At 45.3% G+C, this 24,310-nt stretch overlaps 1 protein-coding gene across 2 annotated transcripts in view; it reads left to right on the forward strand.

The window, feature by feature from the left end:
- The window catches only part of LOC139756400 (protein Wnt-4-like), a 652,581-nt gene that overhangs the window by 582,844 nt on the left and 45,427 nt on the right, over nt 1–24,310 (forward strand). For both annotated transcript variants that reach the window (XM_071675820.1, XM_071675828.1), the window contains 3 exons: nt 4,678–4,908; nt 11,785–11,974; nt 16,372–16,480. In XM_071675820.1, coding sequence (XP_071531921.1) covers nt 4,678–4,908; nt 11,785–11,974; nt 16,372–16,480 — 530 coding nt within the window. The remainder of the gene's footprint in view (nt 1–4,677; nt 4,909–11,784; nt 11,975–16,371; nt 16,481–24,310) is intronic.

The following is a 24,310-nucleotide window of genomic DNA, read 5'->3' on the forward strand; positions in this document are numbered from 1 at the left end:
GAGGGAATCAAAGAATGGTTTCAGGACGGGAAGATTTTGCTGCCTCTACCATCTACTGGACCATAACGGTAGCATTGTAGAGGGGACTGGAGAACAACACTATAAACAATCACTTGTTTACCAAATGGCGTCCTAGATACGTCTCTTCGTTGTATATCAACTGACTTACATTTCGCTCATGTGATTACTACACGAAAGTGCACTTGGGAACTTATCGCGTTTCATTTTCCCCAAATGATTAAGATATATATATATATATATATATATATATATATATATATATATATATATATATATATATATAGATATATATATATATATATATATATATAGATATATATATATATATATATATATATATATATATATATATATATATATATATATATATTAAAAAAGCTTTTGATGAAGGGGACCATGTCGATATACACACACATGACGCGTAAAATGGGAATAAATCGAATAATTGGAAGTCTGATGGTCAACTTCTAAACTCGCAGTAAATCAGGCGATCCTCACTACCCCCCTTCCCCACCCCCCACGGTGAAAAGCTCAGTTCCCGAAGAACCTGAAACGCATCTCTACTGTTCCTTGTCGTAACACGAACACGAGCCTCAGTTTCACATCATCTTTTGACACACACGAATGAGTACGAATATCTCACCAGTACAAGACAAGGAGAAATTAGACAGACAGACATAAACAAGTCCTCTTTGGCGTCCCTCCGAAAAATATAACATGTTTTTCCATGGGAAAAAGTTCCCATCCCTCCGGTACGAGGAGAGACTGAAGAAATAAAAAGGAGTACACAATACTGGACGGATACAGACACCATCTCACGACGGGAAAGATGTGGAGGAACTCGAGAGTAAATAAACTCCGATGATCTTGCCTTCAGCGAACGCAGCCGTTGTTGCCTCTTCCACCATCATGCTAGGGTGGATCCTACAGATCTTCAAGAGTTGGTATGAAGAACCGCTGAATAGGATATTGTTATGTGCTAACATCATCTTTAGGGGAGGTGAACCCACAGACTGAAGTGCACACAGGTCTTTTAGTGCCCCCTACTGACGTGGTGTGGAACCTGGATTCATGGCAACGGCTGAAATGACTGAGGTTGTGCGCTCCGTAACGCAGGAGGGAAAGGCTTATCAACATTCACACATGGCAAATCCTGGAGAGGGCAAGACAGGCAAGGCGGAGTGTACGGTATAACCAAACAGCACAGGATAGAACACCTTGATCATCCGGGACCCCAAGACTGCTTGAGCGCATTGCTAGCAGCCATGTGGAGCACGGTGAGGTGTGCGCATGGAAGAGAGTTACGATGGTCGAGTATTTAACCTGACTGCCAGACGTACTGGGGTGTGATTGGCCAGTGGGTTCGCTAGCGGAGTCTCTAAGCAGCTTGGTGGCCAACGACCCAACCCGAAAGCTTGAACTCAGCCCAAGCTTTGGGGTACAAGACCTCCTTAACCACAGCAAGGTATACGACCTCTCTACCACCACCACCACCATCACCACCACAAACACGTCCTCTCTACCACCACCACCACCACCACACACGACCTCTCTACCACCACCACCATCACCACCACACACACGTCCTCTCTACCACCACCACCACCACCACACACGACCTCTCTACCACCACCACCACCATACACGACCTCTCTACCACCACCACCATCACCACCACAAACACGTCCTCTCTACCACCACCACCACCACACACGACCTCTCTACCACCACCACCACCATACACGACCTCTCTACCACCACCACCATCACCACCACACACGACCTCTCTACCACCACCACACACGACCTCTCTACCACCACCACACACGACCTCTCTACCATCACCACACACGACCTCTCTACCACCACCACACACGACCTCTCTAACACCACCACCACCACTACATGACCTCTCTACCACCACCACACACGACCTCTCTAACACCACCACACACGACCTCTCTACCACCACCACACACGACCTCTCTACCACCACCACACACGACCTCTCTATCACCACCACCGGCACCACAAACCACCACCCATACAGTCCCCATGACCCCATAACCATCCCAACTACCATCCATCTGCCCCTCCCTCCCTCCTCCCCCCCCACACAAGCCTGACTGGCCACTCCATTACCACGACGACCCCTCCCCTCCTCCGATTTCCCCTCCCCACAGAGGATACAAGGACGACCCAGGACTCTGTCGCCACGTGCTCAAGGGCCTGCTGACACTCCCTTGCCCCAAGCAGCGCTCCAGCTCAGGCTGTCCCAGCACGCACACCTACCTCTCTCTCTCTCTCTCTCTCTCTCTCTCTCTCTCTCTCTCTCTCTCTCTCTCTCTCTCTCCCTTCCCCCCTACTCAACAGAGCAAGAAACGAGCCTTGATACAGACGACGACTCCTCTCCTCTTCCCCCCCCTCCTCAATCCGCTCCCTTTAACCACCCAACCATCCCCCAACGTTTACGAGTCCCTGCATCCGTCAAACCATCCGAGTGTCTTGCTTAACCCATGGGGAAAAAAGCCCAAATAAATAGATTAAGGGAGACTAAAGTGTGATCATAATCGTCCACCATCATGATACAGCCAGCCAGCTAGCCAGCCAGCCAGCCAACCAGCCAGCTAGCCAGCCAACCAGCCAGCTAGCCAGCCAGCTAGCCAGCCAGCCAGCCAACCAGCCAGCTCTCCCGTCTCCACCTGTGTGGGTGCAGGACCTTGGTGAAGAAGGCCGTGGTTTAGGAAACCTTCAGGAGGGAAGGTGTGTTTCAGGAGGTCTTCAGAAGGGTGGCCGTGTTTCAGGAGGTCATCAGGTTGGAGGGTCGTGTTTCAGGAGGTCTTCAGGTTGGAGGGTCGTGTTTCATGAGGCCTTCAGGTTGGACGGTCGTGTTTCAGGATGTCTGCAGGTTGGAGGGTCGTGTTTCAGGTCATCAGGTTGAGGGTCGTGTTTCAGGAGGTCGTCAGGTTGGAGGGTCGTGTTTCAGGAGGTCTGCAGGTTGGACGGTCGTGTTTCAGGAGGTCTTCAGGTTGGAGGGTCGTGTTTCAGGAGGTCTTCAGGTTGGAGGGTCGTGTTTCAGGAAGTCTTCAGGTTGGACGGTCGTGTTTCAGGAAGTCTTCAGGTTGGAGGGTCGTGTTTCAGGAGGTCTTCAGGTTGGAGGGTCGTGTTTCAGGAGGTCTTCAGGTTGGAGGGTCGTGTTTCAGGAGGTCTTCAGGTTGGAGGGTCGTGTTTCAGGTGGTCTCCAGGTTGGAGGGTCGTGTTTCAGGAGGTCTGCAGGTTGGAGGGTCGTGTTTCAGGAGGTCTGCAGGTTGGAGGGTCGTGTTTCAGGAGGTCTGCAGGATGGAGGGTCGTGTTTCAGGAGGTCATCAGGTTGGAGGGTCGTGTTTCAGGAGAGCTGGCACATCACGACCACCAGCTGGCTGGTTGGCTGGCGGCAGGTGGACAGGCAGCGTTGCTGACGTGGTCGACTTCTCAAGCCATCTGGACCACCTGACCCTCTCACCACACACACACACACACACACACACACACACATCGTGGACACGACTGCGAGATATAATAGCTGGATGGGGAGGGCACCTCTCTCTCTCTCTCTCTCTCTCTCTCTCTCTCTCTCTCTCTCTCTCTCTCTCTCTCTCTCTCTCTCTCGTCGTAGGTAAGTACTCCCTCTCTCTACAGAGAAAGATAGAGATACATAGAGATAGATAGACAGATGGAGAAAGATAGATAGATAGATAGATAGATAGATAGAGAGAGAGAGAGAGAGAGAGAGAGAGAGAGAGAGAGAGAGAGAGAGAGAGAGAGAGAGAGAGAGAGCACCTAACCTAACCTTACCTAAAAGACACAGAGACGTTACCATGAGACAGGTGTAGCGCTACCTCACCTCCTCATACCAACTGTTCCACACCACTGTTCGCGTCCGCTGCCTCACACACACACACACGTGTGGCAGCCAGCGCAGACGGCGCCTTTGGAGCTCATCATCTCGTACTGTCCTCGTCCATCTGTGAAGTTTTCTTTTAAATGTTTTTTTTTCGCTTTTTTCTTTTCTTTTTTTTTTCATTTTTTTTTTTTTTTGCTTCGCTTGACAGAGCGTGGTATAATGTCTCCATATTTTCAGTCGGACTCCCGTATATCATTATCTGGTTCGTTCTTGTGTGTGTGTGTGTGTGTGTGTGTGTGTGTGTGTGTGTGTGTGTGTAAGTGGATCGGGCGTTCTTCGTCTGGATCATAAATAATAATAATAATAATAATAATAATAATAATAATAATAATAATATATATATATATATATATATATATATATATATATATATATATATATATATATATATATATATATATATATGTGTGTGTGTGTGTGTGTGTGTCTCCCCTGATGATGTGATTATTACACGAAAGTGCACTTGTTTAATTTTCTCCGTGGACTCATAGGAATATATATATATATATATATATATATATATATATATATATATATATATATATATATATATATATATATATACATATATATATATATATATATATATATATATATATATATATATATATATATATATATATATATATATATATATATATATATAAACTCGATATTAACAATGTCATGGTAGGAGTTAACAACACCTTGTCCCTCTCGTCTTACTGACACAGAGCCAGTCGTGGTGAGCAATAAGACGGAGCGCGCGGTCCCCGTCACCTCCCCCCCCGAAGTGAGGGGCGCCGACACCCCGCCGGTGCCCAGCCCCGTGCAGAACACCTCCCCCGACCACCTCCCATCCCTGCCCCACCAGCGGAGAGGCAGGAAGGCGAGGAAGAAGTCCAAGAGAAAGAGAAATAAGGGAGGACCTGGAACCATCGGCCTCTACCCTATTGTGCCCCAAGGTGAGTGCCCTGGACGGGGGGTTGCCCCAGGTCACCTCTGGGTCGTCCTGGGTCAGTCTGGGGTCATCGTAAAGTCCATTGTCGATATCTTAAGACAATTTAGGTGACCTTAGGTCAATCTACGATATTTTAGGTTAATTCAGGTCACTTTACAGCAATTTAAGTCATCTAAGATGTATTTAGGTCAACCTAGGTCATCTATTAACTAATCTGCATGACCTCAGATTAATTGAGATCATCATTGGTCAATGTAGGTCATTCAAGGTCACTTGGGGTCAATATGGGTTACTCTAGGTCAGTATCAGTGCAAGGTAGGATTACCTTAGGTCATTGTAAGTCATGCTAGGTGAGCTAGTAAGGTCACAGGATAAAGGTCACTCGATGGTATTCTAGGTCATTCTAAAAAGCCATCCAGCATTGTCACTCCAGGTCATGTCAAGTGTAACAAACAAAAGTGGTGTCAATCAAGGTCAGGTCAGAACCAAGTCCGCCATTACAAGTCATATCAATAAACAAATGACAATATAACCCCTCACACCTGCAGTACAATATAACCCTCACACCTGCAGTACAATATAACCCATCACACCTGCAGTACAATATAACCCTCACACCTGCAGTACAATATAACCCCTCACCCCTGCAGTACAATATAACCCCTCACACCTGCAGTACAATATAACCCCTCACACCTGCAGTACAATATAACCCCTCACCCCTGCAGTACAATATAACCCTCACACCTGCAGTACAATATAACCCCTCACACCTGCAGTACAATATAACCCCTCACACCTGCAGTACAATATAACCCCTCACCCCTGCAGTACAATATAACCACTCACACCTGCAGTACAATATAACCCCTCACCCCTGCAGTACAATATAACCCCTCACACCTGCAGTACAATATAACCCTCACACCTGCAGTACAATATAACCCCTCACCCCTGCAGTACAATATAACCCTCACACCTGCAGTACAAAATAACCCTCACACCTGCAGTACAAAATAACCCTCACATCTGCAGTACAATATAACCCCTCACACCTGCAGTACAATATAACCCCTCACCCCTACAGTACAATATAATCCCTCACACCTGCAGTACAATATAACTCCTCACCCCTACAGTACAATATAACCCCTCACACCTGCAGTACAATATAACCCCTCACACCTGCAGTACAATATAACCCCTCACACCTGCAGTACAATATAACCCCTCACACCTGCAGTACAATATAACCCATCACACCTGCAGTACAATATAACCCCTCACCCCTGCAGTACAATATAACCCCTCACCCCTGCAGTACAATATAACCACTCACACCTGCAGTACAATATAACCCATCACACCTGCAGTACAATATAACCCCTCACCCCTGCAGTACAATATAACCCCTCACCCCTGCAGTACAATATAACCACTCACACCTGCAGTACAATATAACCCCTCACACCTGCAGTACAATATAACCCCTCACACCTGCAGTACAATATAACCACTCAAACCTGCAGTACAATATAACCCTCACCCCTGCAGTACAATATAACCCCTCACACCTGCAGTACAATATAACCCCTCACCCCTACAGTACAATATAACCCCTCACACCTGCAGTACAATATAACCCCTCACACCTGCAGTACAATATAACCCCTCACACCTGTAGTAAAATATAACCCTCACACCTGCAGTACAATATAACCCTCACCCCTGCAGTACAATATAACCCCTCACACCTGCAGTACAATATAACCCCTCACACCTGCAGTACAATATAACCCCTCAAACCTGCAGTACAATATAACCCCTCACACCTGCAGTACAATATAACCCCTCACACCTGCAGTACAATATAACCCCTCAAACCTGCAGTACAATATAACCCCTCACCCCTGCAGTACAATATAACCCCTCACCCCTGCAGTACAATATAACCCCTCACACCTGCAGTACAATATAACCCTCACACCTGCAGTACAATATAACCCCTCACACCTGCAGTACAATATAACCCTCACACCTGCAGTACAATATAACCCTCACACCTGCAGTACAATATAACCCTCACACCTGCAGTACAATATAACCCCTCACCCCTGCAGTACAATATAACCCTCACACCTGCAGTACAATATAACCCCTCACACCTGCAGTACAATATAACCCTCACACCTGCAGTACAATATAACCCTCACACCTGCAGTACAATATAACCCTCACACCTGCAGTACAATATAACCCCTACACCTGCAGTACAATATAACCACTCACACCTGCAGTACAATATAACCCCTCACACCTGCAGTACAATATAACCCTCACCCCTGCAGTACAATATAACCCTCACACCTGCAGTACAATATAACCCCTCACACCTGCAGTACAATATAACCCTCACACCTGCAGTACAATATAACCCTCACACCTGCAGTACAATATAACCCTCACACCTGCAGTACAATATAACCCTCACACCTGCAGTACAATATAACCCCTTCACACCTGCAGTACTATATATAACTCCTCACCCTGCAGTACAATATAAGCCCTCACACCCTGCAGTACAATATAACCCTCACACCTGCAGTACAAATATAACCCTCTACACCTGCAGTACAATATAACCCCTCATCCCTGCAGTACATATAACCCCTCACACCTGCAGTACAATATAACCCCTCACACCTGCAGTACAATATAACCCCTCACACCTGCAGTAACAATATAACCCCTCACACCTGCAGTACAATATAACCTCACTCCTGCAGTACAATATAACCCTCACACCTGCAGTACATATAACCCCACACCTGCAGTACAATATACCCCTCAAAACCTGCAGAGCAATATAACCCTCACACCCTGCAGTACAATATAACCCCTCACACTGCAGTACAATATAACCCTCACCCTGCAGTTACAATAAACCCTCACACCCTTGCAGGTACAATATAACCCCTCACACCTGCAGTACAATATAGACCCTCACACCTGCAGTACAATATAACCCTCACACCTGCAGTACATATAACCCCTCCCCCTGCAGTACAATATAACCCCTCACTCCTGCAGTTCAATATAACCCTCACACCTGCAGTACAATATAACCCCTCACACCTGCAGGTACAATTATAACCCCTCACACCTGCAGTACAATATAACCCTCACACCTGCAGTACAATATAACCCCTCACACCTGCAGTACAATATAACCCTCACACCTGCAGTACAATATAACCCCTCACCCCTGCAGTACAATATAACCCCTCACCCCTGCAGTACAATATAACCCCTCACACCTGCAGTACAATATAACCCCTCACACCTGCAGTACAATATAACCCTCACACCTGCAGTACAATATAACCCTCACACCTGCAGTACAATATAACCCCTCACACCTGCAGTACAATATAACCCTCACACCTGCAGTACAATATAACCCTCACACCTGCAGTACAATATAACCCTCACACCTGCAGTACAATATAACCCCTCACACCTGCAGTACAATATAACCCTCACACCTGCAGTACAATATAACCCCTCACACCTGCAGTACAATATAACCCCTCACACCTGCAGTACAATATAACCCTCACACCTGCAGTACAATATAACCCTCACACCTGCAGTACAATATAACCCTCACCCTGCAGTACAATATAAACCCTCACACCTGCAGTACAATATAACCCTCACACCTGCAGTACAATATAACCCTCACACCTGCAGTACAATATAACCCCTCACACCTGCAGTACAATATAACCCTCACACCTGCAGTACAATATAACCCCTCACCCCTGCAGTACAATGTAACCCTCACACCTGCAGTACAATATAACCCCTCACCCCTGCAGTACAATATAACCCCTCACCCCTGCAGTACAATATAACCCCTCACCCCTGCAGTACAATATAACCCCTACACCTGCAGTACAATATAAGCCCCTCACACCTGCAGTACAATATAACCCCTCACCCCCTTGCAGTACAATATAACCCTCACACCTGCGTACAATATAACCCCTCACACCTGCAGTACAATATAACCCCTCACACCTGCAGTACAATATAACCCCTCACACCTGCAGTACAATATAACCCTCACACCTGCAGTACAATATAACCCCTCACACCTGCAGTACAATATAACCCCTCACACCTGCAGTACAATATAACCCCTCACCCCTGCAGTACAATATAACCCCTCACACCTGCAGTACAATATAACCCTCACACCTGCAGTACAATATAACCCCTCACCCCTGCAGTACAATATAACCCCTCACACCTGCAGTACAATATAACCCCTCACACCACAGAGAGAGAGAGAGAGAGAGAGAGAGAGAGAGAGAGAGAGAGAGAGAGAGAGAGAGAGAGAGAGAGAGAGAGAGAGAGCTTCCTCACTCGGCCCAGTCTACGTCCACTTCTCTCCAGTGGCAATGAACGTCTGTCTCCCTCGCTCCCTCCCTCCCTCAGCCTCCACCATCACCACACACACAGCTGGCGGTCCCGGAGCTGTGTGGTTTGAATGACCCACATACGTCAACACTGGATATCTACTACGACATGAGAATCAAGGTGACGCAATATGCAAATGTGTTTGACACGAGCGAAATAAAACAAATTCCCTCCTCCTTCCCCTCCCTCAACCTCCGTCTACAACAGTGTGTGTGTGAGTGAGAGAGATGCGTTTACAATATAAACCTTTTTTCTTCTTTTTTTTTGTAAAATCATATGCAAATGAGGGATTGATGTAATGAGTGGAACCCCGGTACATAATTGCGGAAAATACAGAACACGACGGCGAGGCTCTACTGTAATGGATATGCAAATCAGGGGAGCCCTAATGAACGTACTCCTCGATCGTGACCGTCGGGTGTATGCAAATGAGGGATGCAATAATGAATGGTGCAGGGGAGCGGGGTCGGCGCGCTCATGTCAACGGCGACTATGTAAATGAAGCAAAGCAATGCTGTGCATGTTATAGATATGCAGATGAGGAGGATGGGCGCGATACAGTAGGGTACACTCATGTGTGTATGGTACAGGTACACTTACCGTAGGGTACACTCATGTGTTTATGGTACAGGTACACTTACCGTAGGGTACACTCATGTGTGTATGGTACAGGTACACGTACCGTAGGGTACACTCATGTGTGTATGGTACAGGTACACGTACCGTAGGGTACACTCATGTGTGTATGGTACAGTACACGTACAGTAGGGTACACTGATAACGTACTTATGGTACAGGTACATGTACAGTAGGGTACACTGGTAACATGTATGGTACAGGTACACGTACCGTAGGGTACACTGATGTGTGTATGGTACACTACACGTACAGTAGGGTACACTGATAACGTGCTTATGGTACAGGTACACGTACAGTAGGGTACACTGATAACGTGCTTATGGTACAGGTACATGTACAGTAGGGTACACTGGTAACGTATGTATGTTAAAGGTACACGTACCATAAGGTACACTAATACCATTGTGCGTGGTACAGGTACACGTACCGTGGGGTACAATGATGTGTGTATGGTACAAGTACACGTACCGTGGGGTACACTGGTAACATGAGTATGGTTCAGGTACACGTACCGTGGGTTAAAATGATGTGTGTATGGTACAGGTACACGTAACATAAGGTACACTAATACCATTGTGCGTGGTACAGGTACACGTACCGTGGGGTGCAATGATGTGTGTATGGTACAGGTACACGTACCGTGGGGTACACTGGTAACATGTATATGGTACAGGTACACGTACCGTGGTTTACAATGATGTGTGTATGGTACAGGTACACGTACCGCGGGGTACACTGGTAACATGTGTATGGTACAGGTACACGTACCGTGGTTTACAATGATGTGTGTATGGTACAGGTACACGTACCGTGGGGTACACTGGTAACATGTGTATGGTACAGGTACACGTACCGTGGGGTACACTGGTAACATGTGTATGGTACAGGTACACGTACCGTGGGGTACACTGGTAACATGTATATGGTACAGGTACACGTACCGTGGTTTACAATGATGTGTGTATGGTACAAGTACACGTACCGTGGGGTACACTGGAAACATGTGTATGGTACAGGTACACGTACCATAAGGTCCACTAATACCATTGAGCGTGGTACAGGTACACGTACCGTGGGGTACAATGATGTGTGTATGGTACAAGTACACGTACCGTGGGGTACATTGGAAACATGTGTATGGTACAGGTACACGTACCATAAGGTCCACTAATACCATTGAGCGTGGTACAGGTACACGTACCGTGGGGTACAATGATGTGTGTAGGGTACAGGTACACGTACCGTGGGGTACATTGGAGACATGTGTATGGTACAGGTACACGTACCGTGGGGTACATTGGAGACATGTGTATGGTACAAGTACACGTACCGTGGTTTACAATGATGTGTGTATGGTACAGGTACACGTACCGTGGGGTACATTGGAGACATGTGTATGGTACAGGTACACGTACCGTGGGGTACATTGGAGACATGTGTATGGTACAGGTACACGTACCGTGGGGTACATTGGAAACATGTGTATGGTACAGGTACACGTACCATAAGGTCCACTAATACCATTGAGCGTGGTACAGGTACACGTACCGTGGGGTACAATGATGTGTGTAGGGTACAGGTACACGTACCGTGGGGTACACTGGAGACATGTGTATGGTACAGGTACACGTACCGTGGGGTACATTGGAGACATGTGTATGGTACAGGTACACGTACCGTGGGGTACATTGGAAACATGTGTATGGTACAGGTACACGTACCATAAGGTCCACTAATACCATTGTGCGTGGTACAGGTACAAGGGAGGCCGCATTTGTCCACGCCATCTCGTCCGCGGGCGTGGCGCACGCCATCACGCGTCGCTGTTCCTCGGGTGAGTTGGACGACTGTGGATGTGACAGGTCGGTGCGGGGCGTGACCCAGCACGGCTTCCAGTGGTCAGGTTGCTCCGACAACATCGCCTACGGCGTCTCCCTCTCCAAAAGGTAAGGTCGTGAGGTGGGTGGGTGAGGGTGGCTGGGGTGGGTGGGGTGGGTGGGTGGGGTGGGTGAGGGTGGGTGGCGTGGGTGAGGGTGGCTGGGGTGGATGGCGTGGGGTGGGGTGTGGGGTGGGTGGGTGGGTGGGTGGGTGGGGGTGGGGTGAGGTGGGTGAGGGTGGCTGGGGTGGCGTGGGGTGGCGTGGGGTGTGGGTGGGGTGGCGTGGGTGGGTCAACCCGACTGTAGGCAATGGGGATGTGGCTAAGGCTGGTCATGGGGCTGTGGGGGGGGGGGGGGATTTTTTGACCTTTTCATGAGGTCAACTTGAGAAAAAAAGTTTTTGGAGTAAGGCTTCGCCAGTCCCTTGGGCCTGGGTCCCCTCTCTGGCCCTTAGGTTTCTCTTCGGCCTTGAGTCTCTCTCTCTCTCTCTCTCTCTCTCTCTCTCTCTCTCTCTCTCTCTCTCTCTCTCTCTCTCTCGGCCACGGGGTTCTCCTCCCTGGCCTTAGGCCAACCCACGAGCCTTGGGTTTCTTTCCCTCTAACTTCGGGGTTTCTCCCTGTCCTTGGATAGTCCACTAGCCTTAGACCTCCCTATGGTCTCTGACCTTGGGTTTTTCTCCAGCCATGGTCCTCTTTCTGGCCTTCGACCTCTCCCAGGCCTGTGTTATCTTTCTAAACTTAGATCTCCTGACTATGGTCCTCTCCCTGGAGGTCTCCTGACTATGGTCCTCTCCCTGGAGGTCTCCTGGCCATGGTCCTCTCCCTGAAGGTCTCCTGATTATGGTCCTCCCCCTGGAGGTCTCCTGACTTAAGCCTTAAGCCTTTCTCTGATACCCCATACAAGACAGGTCTTCCTCCTCACAATAAGTAACCGACCTACTTTACGTAGGAGATTGTAGTAATCTTAAGTACACACAAAAGTATGCAAAAATCCAATCGTAAAACTAACATACTGTTAAGAAAACATTAATTCATATCTACTGAACGTTGAATTTTAACTTTATACAGTTAAAGTAACGTCGACTGATGAACTAACCCAAATAAATAATATTCAAATTGGAACCATTTCCCTTCAGCCTCCTCCCCCCACGTATCCACTGGACGCCAGCATAAATCATTGCCAGGATGATATTACTTACATGTCATTCTCTCCCCCCATCACTATCTCATCCCTCTTGCCTTCCTCCACTTCAACCCTCACCTCCTTATCTCCCTTTTCATCACCCTCTTTCTCTACCTGTTTTTAAATATATATATTCTCCCCTGATTTCATGTCTGTCTCCACACACACACAGGTCCAATATAACTGGTGCCTCAGCCTCCTGGCGACCGAGCAGTAGTAGCAACTACAAGAAAGCTCCAAGACGCTGGCACAGAAATGCCAGCGTCTTGACATCGTCAAAAACACACAACACACTGACAGACAGACCCCCCGGGCAGACCCTGGGTGGTTGGCGTCCCACACCTGGCCAACAACTTCATCTTCTCATGTATTTTGTCTCATTTTAATGTGGATCTATTACTCTACGTCCGAGTGAACATCTTATTCACGGGCAGTAAAATAAAAAATTCTCAAGAGTGAATAATTATGCTATAAAGAGAAGTTCCATGTTAAATAAGATTCAAAGTTTTTTCTTTTTCAATTTGGTGAATAAAAGAGTCAATTAACATGGTCGTGGAATACACACACACACATATCCAGTTTTATAAAATGAAAAGAGATTTATTGGAAAAAAAGCTTGCTAAATATTGATAATAATTATTCAAACGTGTTTATAAACTGCAGCGCAAGTAGAAAGTAAACAATAAACAAGTAGAAAGTAAACAATAACACAGTAAATGATTTCTAGCTAAAAACAATCATCAGCAAATTATTTCTAAGTAAAACAATTAATGACAAATGATTTGCAGCTCAAACAATTATGAGTTACAATTACCATCAATACTCAAGTCTACCACGAACCACCTCATTAACCAAACAGGCTTTTGTTGACAGCTTCACCCTGTTTTTGGAGACAATCTTACAAATAACAAATACCAAAATTTTCTTACAATGAAAAAAAGAAAAACGGGAAACACACACACATACATACATACATACATACGAACGACTGATGAAATTCACACAAGTTGTTTATATGAATCTGTACATTCTAACTTTAAATATCATTACAAACTCTAGCATCATCACTGAAATTATTCAGAAAAAACATAGTAATTTGTGCATACAGAACATCTTGAAATATAAAAGACTGAATTATTATCACTGATATACGGTAATTGGGAGGTAAGTTTGAATGGAGAAAAACTGGAGGAAGTGAAGTGTTTTAGATATCTGGGAGTGGATCTGTCAGCGGATGGAACCATGGAAGCGGAAGTGGATCATAGGGTGGGGGAGGGGGCGAAAATTTTGGGAGCCTTGAAAAATGTGTGGAAGTCGAGAACATTATCTCGGAAAGCAAAAATGGGTATGTTTGAAGGAATAGTGGTTCCAACAATGTTGTATGGTTGCGAGGCGTGGGCTATGGATAGAGTTGTGCGCAGGAGGATGGATGTGCTGGAAATGAGATGTTTGAGGACAATGTGTGGTGTGAGGTGGTTTGATCGAGTAAGTAACGTAAGGGTAAGAGAGATGTGTGGAAATAAAAAGAGCGTGGTTGAGAGAGCAGAAGAGGGTGTTTTGAAATGGTTTGGGCACATGGAGAGAATGAGTGAGGAAAGATTGACCAAGAGGATATATGTGTCGGAGGTGGAGGGAACGAGGAGAAGAGGGAGACCAAATTGGAGGTGGAAAGATGGAGTGAAAAAGATTTTGTGTGATCGGGGCCTGAACATGCAGGAGGGTGTAAGGAGGGCAAGGAATAGAGTGAATTGGAGCGATGTGGTATACAGGGGTTGACGTGCTGTCAGTGGAGTGAATCAAGGCATGTGAGGCGTCTGGGGTGGACCATGGAAAGCTGTGTAGGTATGTATACACGTGTGTGGACATGTGTATGTAGTGTATGGGGGGGGGGGGTTGGGCCATTTCTTTCGTCTGTTTCCTTGCGCTACCTCGCAGACGCGGGAGACAGCGACAAAGTATAAAAAAAAAAAAAAAATACGGTAATTTACTGCCAGTGTGAAAAACGAAAAAATTAATTACAAACTTTCTTCTACATTATTTCAATATACCAATAAACATTTTTTTTCCAATAAACAAATTGAGTTTTGTCTTTAATACGTGTAAGACCTTCTCACAGCAGTTGATCTCCTCGGTAAATGACCAAATATCATTGTAAGACTTAAAGTGACACAGTAAACGATTTATTCAATTATTCAATAACGATATAGCCAAAATATTTCTACAATCTATTTTTTATAAGTTTCAACCAATCTACCAGTAGAACAGAAAGACACAACCATTTGCATTATCAAGACTTACTCGTTAAAGAAAACGGTAATTCCGTTACTAAAAACAGGACCGTCTATTTCAATCGAAATATAAAGTATATATTTCTTTTTCATCGAAGTCTTTCTCTTTAATCGAAGTCCTCACCTTTGGAACATCGTATAAGAAACTTACGTTTGTGTAGTAAATGCTAAATTTAAATCGATTATTGTGATGTGTTTCAAGTTACTTAACGGCATTACATAAAGATAACAGATTATCAATATTCCAAGATATTATCAGAAAATACATAATTCTTGCACACTTTAAGCGGATTTAGTAATGTCTCCCAAATTTATTAATGCATACATTTTTTTTTTCCAAGAAGGCTAAAAAATATATATCCTATTCCTTAATGGAATCGTGCTTTGAGATAACTCCTTGATTTCTATCATAAGTTAGACTAAACTTTATTAATATTTCAATGTGTTTGTTCGACTATTGACCCAAAATCACTTTGAAAATAAAAAACGCGACATAATGTGTTAAGGAGAACTTAATTATTTTACTAAATACTCAATCATTATTTATTCTATTCATGACTGAAGAACTTAACTCTTCGACTTATCTGTTAATCTTAATTGGGGTATTTCAATATCTGACGTGGACATTAATCCTTTTAATCCTACTCAATAAATGACTTAGACATTAATCCATTAATCCTTATTCAAATTTTCTACTCGTGTACTTAATTATTCTAATCATGTATTGAGCATCACTCAAGTAATCATATCTTAAAAGTACCTCCACCACTATACTTAGATCAGCAATAAATCTAATATCACATTCATTTCAAAGGCAAACTAACCCCTTTGAACACGAAGGTACAATCCTTGAGCATGACAGTGCTACAGGGGCAAGACAGTGTCGGACCAAAGGCCAAGTCAAGGCATCTTACCCAAGGGTCACGCCCTTCGTGTTCAAGGGCAAGCGCGCCACCTCACTTAGCCTCAAGGTAACGTGTCTCGTGTTCGCTCCAGGTTCGTGGACGCCCGGGACCGGAAACTGGTGAAGCGGAAAAAGAAATCGGGACGGAGGGTGAGCAGCCGAGCCCTCATGAATCTCCATAACAACGAGGCCGGACGCAGGGTAGGTCCCTCATGCCATTGTTAACAAAGTGTAACTTGGTCCTTATCTCCTTTACCTTCGGGAAGGGGGTAAGAAAGTGTTGAACTCCGTCCAGGTGAACCTGTCCACATACCAAGATGGGTGGTTCATACCCCAAGTACCTACGACCAGTTGGTCGTTAGCGTTGTACCTCGGAGGAAGAAAATGCTTCACTCACCTCCCCCCCCCCCCCCACTCCCCAGGTAAGACTACGATGATAGCATAAATCGCAGGTTAGATCGAGCATCCCATTGGTAATATAAACAATCTGGTCCTTAATGATGTAATATTTTTTAGCCGTAAGTCGAGAGGTAAGGAAGACACGTGCCTCTCAAAGGACCCAACTTCACTGTAGCTTCCCACTACGCACGTCGCTGTAGCGTTTCCACTACACACGTCGCTGTAGCGTTCCCACTATGTACCGTGAGTGAGAGAGGGGAAGACATTGTACTAGGAACCCGTGTGTGTGTGTGTGTGTGTGTGTGTGTGTGTGTCTAGAATGCGTTGATGATGAAGACGTGCAACCATCAAGTTATTATTACTTCTTGACACAAAGTGAAGCTGTTCTTCTTCATACTTCACTAATGGCGTTGGATCTTCTCGTATCTCCTTCAGATGAGGGTACGAGGGTACGAGAAGCTGGTGACTGAGTTTGGTAAAGTGTGTGGAAGAAGAAAGTTAAGAGTAAATGTGAATAAGAGCAAGGTTATTAGGTACAGTAGGGGTGAGGGTCAAGTCAATTGGGAGGTGAGTTTGAATGGAGAAAAACTGGAGGAAGTGAAGTGTTTTAGATATCTGGGAGTGGATCTGGCAGCGGATGGAACCATGGAAGCGGAAGTGGATCATAGGGTGGGGGAGGGGGCGAAAATTTTGGGAGCCTTGAAAAATGTGTGGGAGTCGAGAACATTATCTCGGAAAGCAAAAATGGGTATGTTTGAAGGAATAGTGGTTCCAACAATGTTGTATGGTTGCGAGGCGTGGGCTATGGATAGAGATGTGCGCAGGAGGATGGATGTGCTGGAAATGAGATGTTTGAGGAAAATGTGTGGTGTGAGGTGGTTTGATCGAGTAAGTAACGTAAGGGTAAGAGAGATGTGTGGAAATAAAAAGAGCGTGGTTGAGAGAGCAGAAGAGGGTGTTTTGAAATGGTTTGGGCACATGGAGAGAATGAGTGAGGAAAGATTGACCAAGAGGATATATGTGTCGGAGGTGGAGGGAACGAGGAGAAGAGGGAGACCAAGTTGGAGGTGGAAAGATGGAGTGAAAAAGATTTTGTGTGATCGGGGCCTGAACATGCAGGAGGGTGAAAGGAGGGCAAGGAATAGAGTGAATTGGAGCGATGTGGTATACAGGGGTTGACGTGCTGTCAGTGGATTGAATCAAGGCATGTGAAGCGTCTGGGGTAAACCATGGAAAGCTGTGTAGGTATGTATATTTGCGTGTGTGGACGTGTGTATGTACATGTGTATGGGGGGGGGGGTTGGGCCATTTCTTTCGTCTGTTTCCTTGCGCTACCTCGCAAACGCGGGAGACAGCGACAAAGTATAAAAAAAAAAAAAAAAAAATATATATATATATATATATATATATATATATATATATATATATATATATATATATATATATATATTGGAACGGATCACAATTTTGCGCGTGATCAAGATATTACTATGAGTCCACAGGGAAAATGAAGCACGATAAGTTCCCAAGTGCACTTTCGTGTAATAATCACATCATCAGAGGAGATATAAGAAAGAAATTATATATATTTGAGGGGAAGGAAAGGAAACATTTGCACTAATTCTAAATCACAGAGGAGTACCTGAATTTAGACAAAAACACCAGTCAAGCTAATTCATATATAGAGTGATAGGCAGCAAACACCATCGTCATCCTGAATATGTAATAATGATACATAGGAAACAATACATACGAGCTACATAATGCCACACTAAAACACAGGATCGTAGGCTTAAAAGAAACAAAGTCTTGCTCCTTCCTCGTACAGAGGGTGTCTGATCCTACGACTGTAGGATTATCCAGTGTTCATAACAGCCAGACTTGTTCAAATGGTAATGTTCAGCTGTTCAGGGCTGGGCTTGGTGTTCAAAGACGCGTCGCAGTGTTTAGGGTACATTCCTCCCTGGCCAGCATGGAGTGGCCAGGGGGAGATGGCCGTGTTGGTCCGCTATCTTGGATAGACGCTCGCTAAGGTGGTCGCTGTCTTGGATGGATGCTCATTAAGGTGGTCGCTGTCTTGGACGCTCGCTAGGGTGGTCCATGAGTACAATGCTTCTTTCGTTGTCCCCCCTTTTCCCTTCTCCATTAGTCATCCTGTTTTTTTTTTATCTACTGAGGTTTTTATACCACAAGCTGTAAGGTCAGAAAGGGTATGGGAGATGGAGGAGGGGTGCACTGGAGCGCCCTGTTGATTTTCTGAGACCCTACGAAATTCCCGGGTCCCCCTTTCGGACCCCCAGGCCTGGGTATGATGATGTACCCACTGCATCCCCCACTCAGAGGCCCCGAGGGGGTCACTTATCTGGTATGCTCACTAGGCTGGTCGCTATCTAAGATGCTCGCTAGACTAGTCGCTATCTTACAGTCTCGTCAGGCTGGTCGCTATCTTACATGCTCGCTAGGCTGGTCGCTATCTTAGATGTTCCCAAGGCTGTTCGCTATTTCAGACACTCGCCCGGATGGTCGCTATCTAGTACATCAAATATGGTAGCAATTCATTTTCGAGCACCAGAATAGAGCCTGAGGATCTATTCGCCCATCTAATTTCCTTCGCTTTCCTTAGCTTCTTCTCCCCCCCCCCCCACATCACCCCTATTCTCTCCAACACTCCAACAAACCCTTACCAAACTCGTCTACCCCCAAAAATCTTCCCCAGCCATGAAGAAGGAGAGATATATATTCTCTCGGTCTGATCTCAAGCCATCAATTTAGAGGACTTTTCATCAACGCCATTAAAAACAATATAAACTCGACCTCAGTTCGGAGTGTGTTATGCAATGGCGAGTCTTTCTGACCCACCCTTGAGGGCCTTCGGACCTCAAGTGTGAACCGAAGACCACAAATGTCTACGAACACGGAGAGAATGGGGGAAGAGAACTGAAGAAATTAAATCAGTTGAGGGAAATCTATCACATATCATACTTCCTGGTCACTCAGTACGACCAGAAACCAATACGTGAACGGACCATATACCTCCACAGCATCAGCCCCCCCCCCCCCCCCGAAACCCCCGCCCGATCCCCCTCGGGTCTTTGTCTAAGGTTCGGGTGAGGTTCGGTGGGTGGTTCACCCCCGTGGATTCGAATCCACGCGTCAGAACAGAGCTAGGATAAGTGTCGGCGGTCATCATGGTTGAAATTATGTCACTGTCGCCTCTCTCTCTCTCTCTCTCTCTCTCTCTCTCTCTCTCTCTCTCTCTCTCTCTCTCTCTCTCTTTCTGCCTCCCTCCCGTTAGCGTCGCCCTCAGGAGGAGAGACCCCGTGTGTGCTGCAAGACCTATCGTTCCAACCCTCCGAAAGGAGGACTCGAACACCCTCTCCCGCCTACCCAAGACGGAGGGGCAAGCACGAAGGCGGCCACCGGGCCAAGCCAGCACGAGCTGTGGCCTTCATGAGCGACCCTGATGATAGCGACAACCTAATTAATCTAGCAGACATTACCGCTAACTTTACCCTCCAAGATTACATCATTAGTTTTAAGCTTATCGTATTACATACTCACTTCAGTCATACACACATACACACACACACACACACACTATATATATATATATATATATATATATATATATATATATATATATATATATATATATATATACATATATACACATTTATATATACATTTTTTTTCTACATATATATTCGCCGTTTCCCGCATTGGCGACATAGCGTTAAGACCAAAGGACTGAGCCTGAGAAGGAATATCCTCACTTGGCCCCCTTCTCTGTTCCTTCTTTTGGAAAATTAAAAACGGAATGGGAAGATTTCCAGCCCCCCGCTCCCTTCCCTTTTAGTCGCCTACTACGACACGCAGGGAATACGTGGGAAGTATTCTTTCTCCCCTATCCCCAGGGATAATATATATATATATATATATATATATATATATATATATATATATATATATATATATATTTTTTTTTTTTTTTAAACTATTCGCCATTTCCCGCGTTAGCGAGGTAGCGCTAAGAACAGAGGACTGGGCCTTTTTTGGAATATCCTCAACTGGCCCCCTCTGTTCCTTCTTTTGGAAAATTTAAAAAAAAAAAAAAAAAAAAAGAGAGGGGAGGATTTCCAGCCCCCCGCTCCCTCCCCTTTTAGTCGCCTTCTACGACACGCAGGGAATACGTGGGAAGTATTCTTAATCCCCTATCCCCAGGGATGAATATATATATATATATATATATATATATATATATATATATATATATATATATATATATATATGTATATATATATGTATTGGAAAGGATCACCGTTGAGCGCGTGATCAAGTATATTCCTATGAGTCCACGGGGAAATGAAACACGATAAGTTCTCAAGTGCACTTTCATATAATAATCACATCATCAAGGGAGACACAAGAGAGAAATATAACAGTCAGTTGATATACATCGAAGAGACGTAGCTAGGACGCCATTTGGTAAACATGTGACGACTACCTGAACGGAGGTTGGGCAGGTCTGGCAACAAGCATATCATAAAATTTATCAAGTGGACAAGAAAGGGAACTGTTTACATATTTTTATCAACAATAAAGCTATCCAATTTGTATAGACCTTCACTAACATCAAGGTTATTTTTTTGTGCATTAAATAATAGAAGACTCAATATATATCGTGGTACAAGAGTTAGAGTTGATAACTGAGATGGCATTACTCCAGTAAATACAATGATCATAATTTTCAACACGTTTAATCATGTTAAAAATTATGATAATTGTATTGACTTGAGTAATAACATTTCATTTATCAATTAACGCCAAATGGCGTCCTAGCTACGTCTCTTCGTTGTATATCAACTGACTTATATTTCTTGTGTCTACCAAATGGCGTCCTCGCTTCGTCTCTTCGATGCATATCAACTGACTATTTCTCTCTTGTGTCTCCCCTGATGATGTGATTATTACACGAAAGTGCACTTAGGAGCTTTTCGTGTTTCATTTTTCCCCGTGGACACATAGGAATATATATATATATATATATATATATATATATATATATATATATATATATATATATATATATATATATATATATATATATATATTGTACCGTCTCCTACCATTTCTTGAGCCATATCGATCCTGTATCAGTCTAATGGTCTCTTACACATTGTTGAGCCCTCACCTCGACCCTCCCTCCCCCATGCCCCAAAATGGGCCCAACCGTATCAGATGGTCTTGCCCATGTTGGCCGACGGGACACAATGGCAATCAGGGCGACGCCTTGCTATCTATCTGATCGTCCCGTGCACGTTGTCTGATGCCGGCCACAATGAGGAGGATCAGATCCGCCGCCATCGGGATCTGATGGCCTCTCACGCGCTCCGCCAAAACCCCTGCCAAACTCAACGACACCTTACTCGCACCAGGCCACAATGATCCACCACTGTTCACGACGTAACGCAACGCGAGAGAGAGAGAGAGAGAGAGAGAGAGAGAGAGAGAGAGAGAGAGAGAGAGAGAGAGAGAGAGAGAGAGAGATGGGGAGGGGGGAGAGAAAATGTGTTGCAGTTTCTTCCCTACGTTTTCTTTCTTTTTTTCTGTGTTCTACCCGTCTTCCGTCCATCGCCTCCTCCCTCATCGCAGACGAAGGTTCATCTCGTGAGGAACCTGTCATTACAGCGACACTGGAGGCGTCTCCAAGGGCCTCCTGAGCGATGCAGGAGGCGGCCCCATTCCCCGCCACGCCACGGCCGGGCTGTGCCAAGTCCTGGGGCTCGAGTGTGTAGGGCAGGAAGTCCCGCTACTGAGGCCCTGGTGTGGTGACGGTGGCCAGGGGCCAGGACAACAGAGCCTCAACACAATACCTATTAACCAAACATTTCTATTTTCCTTTACGATAACAGATCTCATAAATCAATTACTGTACAGATGAACAAATGGAGAAAATCATACATTCTCCTTTCGTCTGACATATATAAATGGAGGGAACTACACACCAAGTGTACCATTATTATCATGATCATCAGTACACGCTAAAATACCCACGTCTTCATAACACACACTACCATAATACACCTCACCCTCCCCTCACCTCACACCTCATACCCACAGTTACAAGAACATCTTCCCCTCGGCCGCAGCATACACCCACAACCTGACCACCCCACTGGTGCCCACGTACGGCCTGCTTCCTAGACCACCTGACTTATACCACCGTAATGAGCTCTGGTCCAGGTGGGATGAAGGGCACCGAATACTAACTAATCCCAGGGGAAGGTCCAGGACCCTTCCCCTGGTTTGGTATTCCCGACACGAGGTGATTATTAGCTTCTTGAAAGTATCATTTATTTACAAACACCCATGAATTCAACTCGCGTCAGTGTGGCGAGGAAGAGTTCATTTTGTTATCAGTGATTTAGACAGTGTCGTGGGTTTCAATTACCATTATCATCATCATTATCCTTATCACTATGGTTTGCAGAAAAGAAAGAGGGTGGTGAAAGCCTTGCGCATGATGCAGTGTGGCAAAATTGCAGGAGTGGATGGGATTTCAGGCCATTTTTCTCAAGAAAGGGAGGTCAGAGTGTTGCTGGTAGAGTAATTTCGTTAGGAACTGGCGGAATACATATATATAAATGAAAAAGGGGACAACAGTAATGTCTAAATTCGTAAAGTATACCTGGAAAGGCAAATGGGCGAGTGTCAACAGAGCGGATGGTGACGTGAATACAACATCCGATTGTAGAAGAACAGTGTGTCTTTCTGCAGAGGTAGAGGACGTGTGGGCCAAGTTTATGCTTTGACGAATTTGTATGATGATCATTTAGTAAGAAGGTGTGAACTGCATGTGGTATTCATGGATGTGGGAGAAAGCGTATGATAGAGTTGACACAGAGACAAAGTGGAAGGTGTCGCGAATAAATGAGGTAAATAGAAACTTGTTAAATACAACGAGGAATAAGGTGTGTGTGTGTGTGTGTGTGTGTGTGTGTGTGTGTGTGTGTGTGTGTGTGTGTGTGTGTGGATCGATCCGAGAGTAAATGTGAACAAATGTAAGGCAATGATGAGCAGCGGTGGGATGAGACAGGATCGTTCGAAGATAAAGTCTCGAGGACGGAAGACCTGAAGGAAGTCAAGTACGTAAGACACCTGTCGGGTGCATGCACGCACCAGCAGCAGCAGATGGAACCAAAGGGGCTAAAGAGGGAGGCCAAGGTCCTGGGTGCACTGAGGAGTGTGTGGAAGAAGAGGTCTGTTGAGGCCAGGTTGAGGGTGTCTGCCACCGGTATGGACGTATTGGAAATAAAATGGCCTGAGGACAGTATGTGTGGTGCGAGGTGGGTTCATCTTGTCAGCAAGAGGTGTGTGGGCTAGTGAGAGCAGTTCTATGGACAGAGCTAAAAAGGTTGTGCTGAAACTTATATATTGACCAGTATATCTGGCGGTATACTCCTTTGATATACTAACCAGTATATCTGGCGGTGTACTCCTTTGATACACTAACCAGTATATCTGGCACTATACTCCTTTGATATACTAACCAGTATATCTGGCGGTGTACTCCTTTGATATACTAACCAGTATATCTGGCAGTATACTCCTTTGATATACTAACCAGTATAT

Source organism: Panulirus ornatus, chromosome 2, assembly GCF_036320965.1.
Source record: "Panulirus ornatus isolate Po-2019 chromosome 2, ASM3632096v1, whole genome shotgun sequence".
Taxonomy (NCBI): Eukaryota; Metazoa; Arthropoda; class Malacostraca; order Decapoda; family Palinuridae; genus Panulirus; species Panulirus ornatus.